General features: G+C 42.8%; 1 protein-coding gene across 1 annotated transcript; it reads right to left on the bottom strand.

The window, feature by feature from the left end:
• Positions 1 to 632: 632 nt before the first annotated feature.
• LOC134622660 (early growth response protein 1-B-like) lies at positions 633 to 2538 on the bottom strand. Its single transcript, XM_063468052.1, has 2 exons — positions 2382 to 2538; positions 633 to 2118 (listed from the first exon to the last, which is right to left on the bottom strand). The coding sequence occupies exons 1-2, from the start codon at positions 2536 to 2538 to the stop codon at positions 788 to 790; spliced, it is 1488 nt and encodes a 495-aa protein (XP_063324122.1). The 3' UTR covers positions 633 to 787.
• Positions 2539 to 11340: the final 8802 nt, after the last annotated feature.

The raw sequence follows: 11340 nt of genomic DNA, 5'->3' as shown, positions 1-11340 counted from the left end.
AGTAATACAAATATATTTATTTCCCATTTATGATATATCTTTCACAACTGTAATAATCCAAACAATTGTAACACAACACAAAGACCAGTGACAAAAAACACTGACAGCATAATGATAAGAAGATAAACAAACACTAAATCTGATCAAAGGTGGGCAGCTTTATGGTGAGAACCATAAATATGTTAGTCTACATTCATGTCAATAACCCCTCACTGTGGAGTGAACGAGTACCTTGACAGTGGTTGATATTCCAGCCAAAGGAAAAGAAAAAAAAACACTGACATAAACATGCAAGAATTTTTAAGAAACATAGTCCAAACAATTGCTCTAAGAATGCTAAAAGCAGAAAATAAGAATCTTAAATGGAGATATTAATAATCTGTAAGTGCAATCCATTCAGTGTGAGAGGCGAATGGAGGTTGGAGCTGTCCAGGTGAAGGAGGTGCTGAACAGCAGTCATGCAATTCAGGGCGGAGAGGTTTGGCTTTACTGACAGTAACAGCAACAAGTTAATTGTTGATCTGTTTACCGACTCTTACAACTTATGCACTTTTTTTTTTTTTTTTTTGCATAATAGTCAGCAGCATCGGCAGCCTGCAATAAGGCCGAAGCAGCAGTCCTCTTCCCCTTCTCTGCTCCTCAAAAACTCGTAATATTCGCAAAAACCTCTTACGTTAGGTATTGGCTCACCAGTCAGACCAACTCAGACATCAACTTGTAGTCAGCTGGTTTATCTTCCAAGACGGAAAGATCCTAACATGTTATGTGTGCACACGCGGCCTGGTCTTCAGATCCCCTCGGGAAGAGTGAACGGCCACGCGCCGGTGGTCACCTGTGGCTTAATTTCCATTTTCTCCTTTTGTTTCAGATGTACGCGTCCGTGCCGTTTTCTCTCGTCGCTGCGGGCAAAGCGTTTGCCGCACACGTCGCAGGAGAACGGCTTCTCCCCGGTGTGAGTCCTGGTGTGGGTGGTGAGGTGATCGCTACGGCTGAAACTGCGCAAACAAATGCGACACTGGAAAGGTTTGTGGCCTGTGTGGATGCGGATGTGCCGGTTTAACTCGTCCGAGCGAGAGAAGCGCCGGTCGCAGCTCTCCATGGGGCAGGTGAAGGGCTTCTCTTTGGCGGGGCCATGAGAGGCGGCAGGGCTCTTTCTGGCCCTGGGGGGCTTCGCAGCGCGGGTGGTGTAACTTTGGGCAAATGAATCTGGCAGCAAGGAAGAGTACAGGATGGAGTCTATGGTGCTCGGTAAAGCTGGTGTTGTGTATAAGGAATCGCACTGATTAGATGGCTGTGGAGGTTCGGGGAAGGGTTTCAGGTTAGAGGAGAGGCCCATCGGCGGGGGTGGTAGGTAATTATTGTACATGGGGCTGGAGTAGCTCTGAGAGCAGGTGTCAGAGAAACACGGCTCCTGTTTGATGCCCTCCTCCACTTTAAACTCCATCTCCGGGTTGGGACAAATTGGGGGGAACGTGTCTAAAAGTTCCTTTACATCCATTTGCTGGTCAGGGGGGAAATCGCTCGACATCGGAAAGGTTTCAGTCTGGAAACTGGTCTCCAAACAGTCAGACTTATTAAGGGTCCCCCACTCGTAGCAGCTGCTCTCAAACTCATTCTTCACCACGACGGGGAAAGAAGCAGCCTCTGACTTTGGTTCAGCCTTCTTCTGGTTAGGAGCTCGGGATGAGCTGAAGTTGAGCTGGGAAGAGGACGGGTCTTGGACCTGGCCGCCGGCCTGATCATCGGGATACCTCGAGCACGTCTGATCCGGAGAGTACACAGGAGGAGTGGGTCCGGAGCACGTGTAGGACTGCCTCTTGGAGCCAGGGTCTCCAAAATTACCACTGCTGCTGTCCAGCGGCGCAGGCGACGGATAAGTTCCCCGACTGTTGCCGCTCTGTTGCACTTCTGAAAGCGGCAGCGTGGATATGCCCACAATCTCTGTGATCATGTTGAGGAGTGTTTCGGTGCTGCACGGCGCTCCCTGAGATGCCTCCACATAGAAACTGCCGGAGTAGGCGAGCGAGGAGGGGGTGTATGTGTCTTTTGGGCACTCGCAGGGGTTAAAAGCGAATTCTGAGTTGGAAGCTTCGGTTTTGAGAGTTGCAGGGGTTCCTTCTGTGGAATTAGAAAGAGAGGAAACTTTGTAACCGCGAGTCTTTTATAAGTGGATTAAAAAATGAGTGGAATTTAAGCGATTGGTGGGGGTGTGTGAAAAAAAATCTGCGTTACATAAACATCCGTGCGTATTTTGCCCCCGATACAGAGCATACCGGACTGCCCCGAAAATAAAGTCTCATCGCTTTCCGGTAATGCTCATCTTCTACGTTTTAAACGGTCATGCATGCAGATTCATCGACAGTGCAAACATGCGAACTCACCGTGGCCAAACTGGGCAGGTACTCCCCGCTCTGCATCGACATACACCTCCTGGTTATCTTTCCGCACGCTGTTTTCCATCCCCAAGGAAGAACTGTTGCAATTCTCAAACTGAGGGTAGAAAGAATCTTTCGCATTCAAATCCATATTGTTCAACATACTGATGCACTTAAAAGTCCGTCTCTCCCAGGGAAGGAAATAAAAAAGGTAAAAAAAAAAAAAAAAAGGGAGGGGGTAAACAAATAATACAGAAGCTTGTTTTCTTTCAACCCTCCTTTTTGATGGTTTTCAACAAGTGATCCAAAGTGGTCTGTGGTCAAAAACAGGAAAAAAAAGCAATTAACGGTATTCCTTTTCGTCTCTGCTCCTCGGTAGGTATTTGCCTGCTGTGGATTTCACATCAGCGACTTCCCCTCTCTCTCCTTATATACACTTTGGCAGCTCCCTCGGCCCTCCTCCCCATTCATCAGCTCCAGTGAGAGGATTCCCCGCTGCGTGTAAACTTCATGCCCATATATGGACAGAGGATGTGACGGTGTCCCCACCTCCCCTCAAATCCTCCCTCCTCCCATGCCGGAGAGATGGGAGTCTGACGTTGCAACAAGTGGCGGTAGTGTTCCTTAATAATGATGCCTTTTTCTTTCCACATAAACGAATCGTCTTTGTAATTAAAATGTCACAAAAGTGAAGCTAATCTTGAGCCATAAAGTCCTCTTCCCCTGGATGCATCCTCATCCACCGCGGAAAATTTCACACTGAAAAGAAACAATGTCAAAAGGGCTCCACAGTCCATGCGCCCATTTGTTTTGGCTGTGCGTGTCAAACGAGTATTATTCCTCTTGTTTAGTAGCCGAGAGGGACGCAGTTACCAATTAAGGATGTGTAAAAAAGAGTTACTCCAACTTGGGGCTATGAGCTTAAAAGACGGAAATGTCTCATTTGTTGCAGTAACTACACGTAACATGCAATACAGAGTACTAAATACTATAAAACAAGACATGACCAAACAGGCCATAAAGGACGTTTAAATGCGCGTAAATGTGCGAGATGAGTAGGAAATAACGCACATGTAGCCCAGCAGATATAACGCAAGGATACAAAAATGTCTATAAAGTCAAATGTAACATATTAAAGGTGTAACCAATCACATTAATTGAGACTTTGTTCTATTTAAAACCTGAAATGAATGAGGCTGGCTTCATGTGCTGTGACACGGGGTACAAATATCACTACACGCTTTAAATGCAAGCCTATGCACACCTATTCAGGTACTTTTTTTTTCCTCGGCTGACACCATCCTTTCTCGTGTCTGGTGCAGGATGTGTGATCTGGATGTTTCTAGTAGTGCACTGAACTCTCCTTCCAGACGCTCCACTGCTTAGATTTACTTTCACAAATTCACTTCCTCTCGAGGTGCCGCTGGAAATTGTGGTCGCTCACTCTATCAGGCGAATAACAGCACAGCCCGGTCTGAGCGAACCCTTGGCCTTTAAAAGCATTGAAGGGAGTCGATAACACCCCTGAGGTGTTCAGTGGTTGAACCCAACTGTTCACATGACATTTCAACCCCCCCAAAGCATTTTTTTTTCACTTTCGCATCTGTTGCCGGGTGCACTCCGTGGTCACACTTCCTATTACAAAAAGTCGATACTCTTTCATAGGACGCTGCAGTCTGCAGCAGACCTCTGGCTCCGGCTCGGAGGTTCAGGACCATGGATAGCGACGGTGCAGCGTTCGGCCGTGTAATCACACATGAACCAGCAAAAAGTCATTACTTTTTCTTTTTTTTTAAACTTCACTCTGAATGCTTCGTGTCTGTCTTTATTTAGGTGAATTGCATTATTTCTCTTAAAATCAATCCTATAGCCCGCAGAAGAATTCATACCGAAATCATTCATTTCCATTAACACCGTGGAGCTTATTTCTCTACAGATAACATTTCTTTTACGTGAGCAGGAGGCCCAGAGCTCTGAGTTATACAGCATTAAACTGCATAAGTGATACTCTAAGCCTCTGTACGGCCATAATATTCATGGGAAGATTTGAGTATTTCAAGTAAGATGCCTTATTAAGCCTTAAGTATAATAGTACTTCAAACATCTGCACTAATATTGTATTTAATTTCCATAGAAAGCAAATAACAGTTCATGAAATAATCTGCATGCTAGTATACTGAAAAAAAAACCAAACATGAATCATCAAACGTATTTAAGGGGTTAGAGGAAGATTGTGTTTTTAGACATGAAATGCTATTCATAATGCTACATTAGAATAAAAAGTGTTTCTTATATTTTGTCCTTCCCATTCACATTCTGTACATGAGGGGTCAGAATAACAGAAACTCCTCTTATTAAAAAGCTCAATAACTAAATGCTGTGTACCCTTAATGGTAAAGCGATGTACATAAATGGCACCGTGTACTGGAGTGCATTAAACAGCACAGGCTGACCAGGTAATGAAGTGGGCGCTGAGTGTCTGTTGGTATTTTAGCTTTTATAAAAGCAGACGGACAAAATAGGGAACACGCCTGGGAGAGAGGAAAGGACAGGGACCCCTCCTAAAATTATGCAGACTTCTCAAACTTCTATCTACCGCACTGTGTAATTTTTAGGGCTAAAACGTATTCAAATGAAGCAATCTTAGCAAAGGGAAATCGCTCTTTAATTTGACTTTTGCAATAGCTGTAAAGCCAGCAACACGGGGTCACAAGTGCACGTGGCTATACACGAGCAAAAATCTAACAAGGCAAGGGAAGGAAAACCAGAAAGCTGCTTCCTTCACGTACAACAGACAACTGCAAGGGCTCAGATCTCAGGCCATTCCACCTGACTCTAAGTGTGTTTTGTTACAGGTGAGATTAACCGAAGGTAAGAGAGATTGTGGACTATATGGAATAAAAGTTACTGTGTCTACTGCAGCACAAATGCAAAAAGGACTATTAGCCATAATAAACAGCCCGCTCACGCTAGACAGCTCAAATTTTATGTTATCTCCATCAATACTGAGCGCTGGAAAATGTATCAAAGGATCTCTAAGTCGCTACCCTGTCATCTTTTTAAGGTAGGGTATGATAATAGCATATAAGCTCTTTCATTGCAGCGGTGACATTCTCCGGAACAAATCGTTTTCACCTCAGCTATGCACTCTAATTCTAGGCCCAGAGATGTTTAGCTTTGAGGAACTGCCTCCAAGTAATCCAGAGTCTATTAAAACCAATCTGATCACACAGAGTTCAGATCACGAGATGCTGTTATGATAACTGCAGTGTGGCTAACCTCTCTCCTCCATAAAATGCCACAGCACAGGGACTAAGTAATGGATTTACGTAATGTTAGCACTTACTGACATTATAGCGCAGGGGTAACTCCATACCTGTGAAAGTTAAATGAAAGCCTTTGTTTTATTCCCTTCCATCTGAGCACTGTAAGACAAAATGCTCCTGTTTCTGAGGAAACGGCTTGCTAGGCAGGGAAAGAATGTAGAGCAATACCAACTTCTCTGTTTTAATAAGATATTGACTTCAAAAGAGGTTCAAAGTGCTGGCAATGGAAAGGAGATGAAACATTGGTTTAATGAAAGGATGTCTTGGCACTTCTGCTAAATGGATAGTTTCAGTAAAGCACAAGTGGAACTTGCTTTAATATAGTACTGACCTATAACAAGCTCAAGCTGTAGTACTTTCTAATTTAGCTAATGTATTAATTTGTCTTCTAACCTTAAGGTCTGGCATCATCGCTTAGTTATTTTATTAACCAAGTGCCATCAGTGTGCTAATAAACTTCCCGCTAACATTGCACGACTGTCAATCTGACATATAAACACGACAGGGCACATTTAAACTAGAAGGGTGCTCATGGAGCACATCCTCTGCCAAGTCAAGTGCCCTGTTTTGGCGTCTTAACCCATCTTTTTACTATCAGCCCGGTGGAGGGCCCATTTTACAAGAGCTCTTCAAATAACCGTAGTTCCGTTGTGCTAGTTACAAAATTTAAATGCTTTCGGAAAGTAGAGAAGACGAGTTTTATGGGGATATTCGGTGTATCGTGGTAGCACAAAGCATTCACAAGGTACTGCTGTCTGAACACAGACAGAAAAATCAGCTCCGCCTAGATTTTACCATGTGCGCCTCACATTACCAGAGCTCCTCAACCATTTTGGGCTAGAGGGGAAATTCAGATGGTTCCTGAAAGACGACTATTACTTTTTTACTTTTGCAGCTAAAATTACAAAATAAGTCTGATAATAATATGTCCGATATTTGGGTGACAAAGGGTTTTAAAAAAAGAGTGAACCAGACCTGCCCTAAAACTGAATGGATTCTTTGCCCATATTCCATTTCCCCTCTAAAGTTCATGAAAGTCTGCTTGGTAGTTTTCTGTTTTGTCTTTTATCCTCCTGAAAACAGACAGACAAATGAACAAACAGACAAACAAACACTGAGCGCCTACTTCTGCTTTAGCTCTTTCCTTTGTGAAGTCCACAGCCCTGCTAAGGCTGTGAGGCTTTGGGCTAAATGTTGACACACTGAAAATGGCAATATTATTATTATTATTACATGAAATCCTGTCCAACATTTTAGCCTAGCCAGAAATAAGAGACGTGAGAGCTATATCAGAGGCATGGCACTTAAATAACCCTGAACTGAAATCTATGGGAAAGATAATGTTACAACTTCCACAAAAAAGCTTCTTAAAACATTATTTTGAGGCACAGTCAGCAAACTTCTTAAGCTTTTACTTTCTTTTCTAGTCAGATTCAACTGATAATATGTGTGCTTTTTTTTTTTACTACTACTGAAATTAATTTTGAACAATCCTTCAAAATACCTGCACAAGTAATTCCCTGCAGATGTTTCAAGATGCCAGCAGAGTTGCAAAATTTGGCACAGCGCGCTAAAATGCAAACATTTGCTACCGCGCAATTAACACAATTGCACTTCTTTTGTCATGAAGAGCGAGACAAATTAAAATCTGGACCTGCTACATGAAGTGGATCACCACTTCATTGAGGGCGGGCTTTAACATGTGTAGCAAATTTCTTGCAAAATCTTTCCACAGTGCAGAAATGTCAGCCTCGCCGTTAGACTGGAGGAAAAGTCAGAGGATAATCAAAGCCATTAAGATGTGTCACCGGACAATCATGAATATTTATAGGAATTTTCGCTGCACGTCTTCTATTAAATGTGAAGATACTTCAGGAAAAAGGTAAAAAAAAAAAAAAAAAAAAAAAGTAAAAGCCTGCTAGCGGCTCTAAATCATCAGTCAAGGGATCACCGAGGAAGAGTATAATATAAAAGTTTTTGATATTTTCAGTCTAGACCACAGTGGTGGGCCAATTGATTTTACTTTTGTGCTCAAAGTCACGCTGCTAACATTTTCCATGAAATACACTCTGTATTTTATAGCGTTTAGTCTCTGCATGTGAAAAAATAGCAGTGTCCTGATGATATCGGCCCTACTCTGACAGAAAAAATATAGTAAGTCTATGTTAACTCATTGGTAACGTTGCAACTGCTTTATTGGATGTTTAGGTCAAAGTGAAGCATCTGGCTGGGTTATTTTCAGGTTCGCTCCTGGACAGGCAGTGGGAGTTTTTCTTACCAGGTGGGTGCCTGACACGAGTTGAAGAGGCAGAAAGGAGTGAGTGTCCTCTGAAATCATTGCCTGTGAGATGAAGCTTAGGGTGGACAGTAATGCCTGTTGTATATTTGGCTATTTTGACTTCGTTTGTAAGAAATGGAATATCTAAGCGCTGCTTTACCAACAACCTAGATCAGTAATACAGATGAAATCCAGATGATAGTTTGAGCCTTTATAACACATCATTACAAAAAAAAGCACATCCTGGCATGTAAATGCACATTGTGTTGTGCTCATTCTGGTCTCAGTCAAGCTAGTGAAACAAATTGCACATCAAAAAAGTGTCATCAATGGATTGTATTGTATTTGGGATCTGCAAGTGTTAATTTTCGAATTTTCAATTCCCCCAAAAATGTGAGCTCGTGTTCCACCCAGAGACCAAAGGTGCTGTTGAAATTGTCTGTTCTTATTGATATAATTTATTGCCTTTGTCCTGCAGCGCACACTATAATTCTGGTTTTAAGCCAAATCAGATAAGTGGATGGCTTTCACCAGTTATTGAAAATCAGTTGCAGGCTTCTTTCCATCAATCGATTTGCAATAGGAATTCTAAATTTTCCGGACAACACAGCTCCGCCGCTGTTTGATTTTCTCGGACTTTAACAGTTTGACACCCGGACTAACTTACGTACTCAATCACTGGATCTTTCTATAGTCACATCAACCTTACTTCTTGTTAAAAGAACACAATCATTTTGCACCTACAACTGATGCTTTAAAATGAACCTGATGTGTACAGTAACTCCTGAAAATCTCAATGCCTTGGCATCCTGTCAACCAGCTTTGCAGCCCACAGTGTTTGAGAGTAAATAATAGACGAACCTGATCCATACCAGGAAATCCACTGAGATGCAGAGGCTGTCGTTGCTGTTTGAAATAAAAAAGCACTTCAAACCCACCATGATCTGGAGAGCTTATACAGAAATTACTGCACTGGATCCACAAGACAAATACAAAAGAACTGAGATTAAAAAAATAAAAAAAATTAACAAGGTAAGCTCCCATCTTCTCTGCATCCTAATGGTGTGAAAATGTATATGTATATATAACACATTTACATTCAGCCTCAAGAGCTGTGCCGTACTTTTTTGCTAATGTCTTCTGCTTCTGACTGCACAGAACATTTATGGAGAAATCCTCCGAAAGTCAGGGTTAAACGGTGCTAGGAGAAATCCATCTGCCACCCCCAAATCACATTCTGACACGTCTCACAGTCAAATCTCCCCCCCAAGGCGTTAGATGAGGGAACATCTTCAATCTAAACCTGACTACAATGGGGCCCGTAAGACACCGCAAAAATGGATTGGGAGTGCTAAAACCACAGAAACCTCTGCCGGAAACACGACTTTCTATAAATACAAGATACTCGCCTCAGCTGCCAAGTTCGTTATTCTCTCTCCCTCTCTCTCTCTCTCTGTCATGTGGGGCTCTGCATAGTTATATATACTACATCATCATCCAAACACTGGGCAATTGAAAGCGAAATAGCACAAATAAGAAAAATGAAAGCAGCGGAAGCGTGGTTCGTCTTTGAAGGAACATCTCTCTCCTGCTCTTCCTCTGAGAGTGGGAGTGGGTTAGGGAAGCCCGGTACCAGGCCCCGATGCTGCTGCTGCTGCTGTTGGTGTGGCAGGTTTCCCGTGCGATCCAAAAATACTTTCGCACTCGCCCACTTTGGTCCCCAGCCGCCTGCCTGTACTCTTTGGTTCTACAACAGGGATGGGTGAGAATCAGATTCCAGCTCTCCAATCGTGATTGCGGAATGCCCCAGTGTTTCTTTAACTATGCCCCCAGACTCCTCCACACACGCTGCGCTCGCATGGCTCCCACCTTGCCCTCTTCTCTGTTGCATCCATGCTTACGGCTCTCTGACAGTCCGATTCTTGGGCCCGATCCAGCTACTGCACCTGGTGTTACCTAACTGCCTGCACATTTTCAAAAGAAATCCAAACAAACAAAACAAAAAAAAATGCCAAGACATTAACATTTTATTTCTTTTTTTTGCTGTTTCAATTATAACATCTCCACAGAGGTGAAGCATTCCTTAACTCGCACAAAACACATACTGTTAGATAACATGAAATTAAGAGAAAGCAGCGCAAATATCTATAATATTTCATTCGACAGACAAACCAGCAATGCCTTTAAACTGAAGCTCAATAACATCCACTGCACTAAATCATTCTCACGCAACATGGGACTAATTGCATGTACTTTTGACCAACTTAAGTTAATAGGTCGGCATATTCTAGTCTCTGACTCATCTGCACCCACACCGATTTCTATTTGTTGCTCTTTCTCTTATCAAGTGACTCCACAAAGTGTATGAAAATGTACGTCCGTTAATTATTAGAAAGCATTATTCCTATCGGTGCTTCACCGGTGCGCATATACTGGTCATTACAGAGACCTGCAATGCAAACACATTCAAACAAATAGCTAACAGCAGACATGTGAGGAAACAGATGAAGAATGTTAAGAGCTTGCAGCTAACAAAAGTAACTATGGAAACGGCCGGCTCTACATTGCACTAGCTTCCACAGCTCTCTCCAGAAATAAAAACTGTTGGGCTAAGAGCGAATCAGGTAAAGACAAAAGATCCCGGGTGAACCTATTTATAGTGGGCCTTACATAACATACATAGACCTATGTTGGCTGAGGCAACTTTGGTATTAAACAGCAAGCTTCTGAGGAGGAGGGGGGGAGTTTGTGTGTAAAAGTGAATATGATAGATCCTAGAGCAAATTTTATTGAAAGCCATTTAGTGTAAACAGCAATTAGGATGACTCCTAATGAGAGGAAAGCTTGCTGTTTTTGATGTCGGGGAGAACAAACGCTGTCACGCCATCCTGTGTGGTCAGTGATGTCAAAGCTGGAGTTCCACAACAACATTAACATGCAGTACGCTAATGAGACGTGACCCATTGAGCAGTTTAAAGCCACGAGGCTTGAGGAATACACAGGGACCGAGAAAAAAAAACAAAACAAAAAACCCTTACTTCCTAAGAAGCACAAATTCATAGCCAGTTAGCCCGGAAGCTTTGTTTGTTTGTATGAAAGGCAAAAAAAAAAAGTTGTGTCAGAGGAGAACACACAGACACACACACGCTCACACACACTCTCGCACACACAGAGCAGCGTGTGGCCTCGGGACAAGAAAACATCTGATATCTGCAGTGAAATAATATGAACATGCAAGCCCACATGAGCACAGAAACTGTGTGTTAGAGCCACTGTAGTGCTGTAATGCATGAACAGTGATCATCTAGAAATACAGCCTGCCACCATATCTTAAATCCAAATTGATCCATTAGCATAATTA

Source organism: Pelmatolapia mariae, unplaced genomic scaffold (assembly GCF_036321145.2).
Source record: "Pelmatolapia mariae isolate MD_Pm_ZW unplaced genomic scaffold, Pm_UMD_F_2 NODE_ptg000119l+_length_88887_cov_1, whole genome shotgun sequence".
NCBI lineage: Eukaryota > Metazoa > Chordata > Actinopteri > Cichliformes > Cichlidae > Pelmatolapia > Pelmatolapia mariae.
The sequence above is the reverse complement of the archived record's forward strand: the minus strand, read 5'-3'. Positions and strand labels throughout refer to the sequence as shown.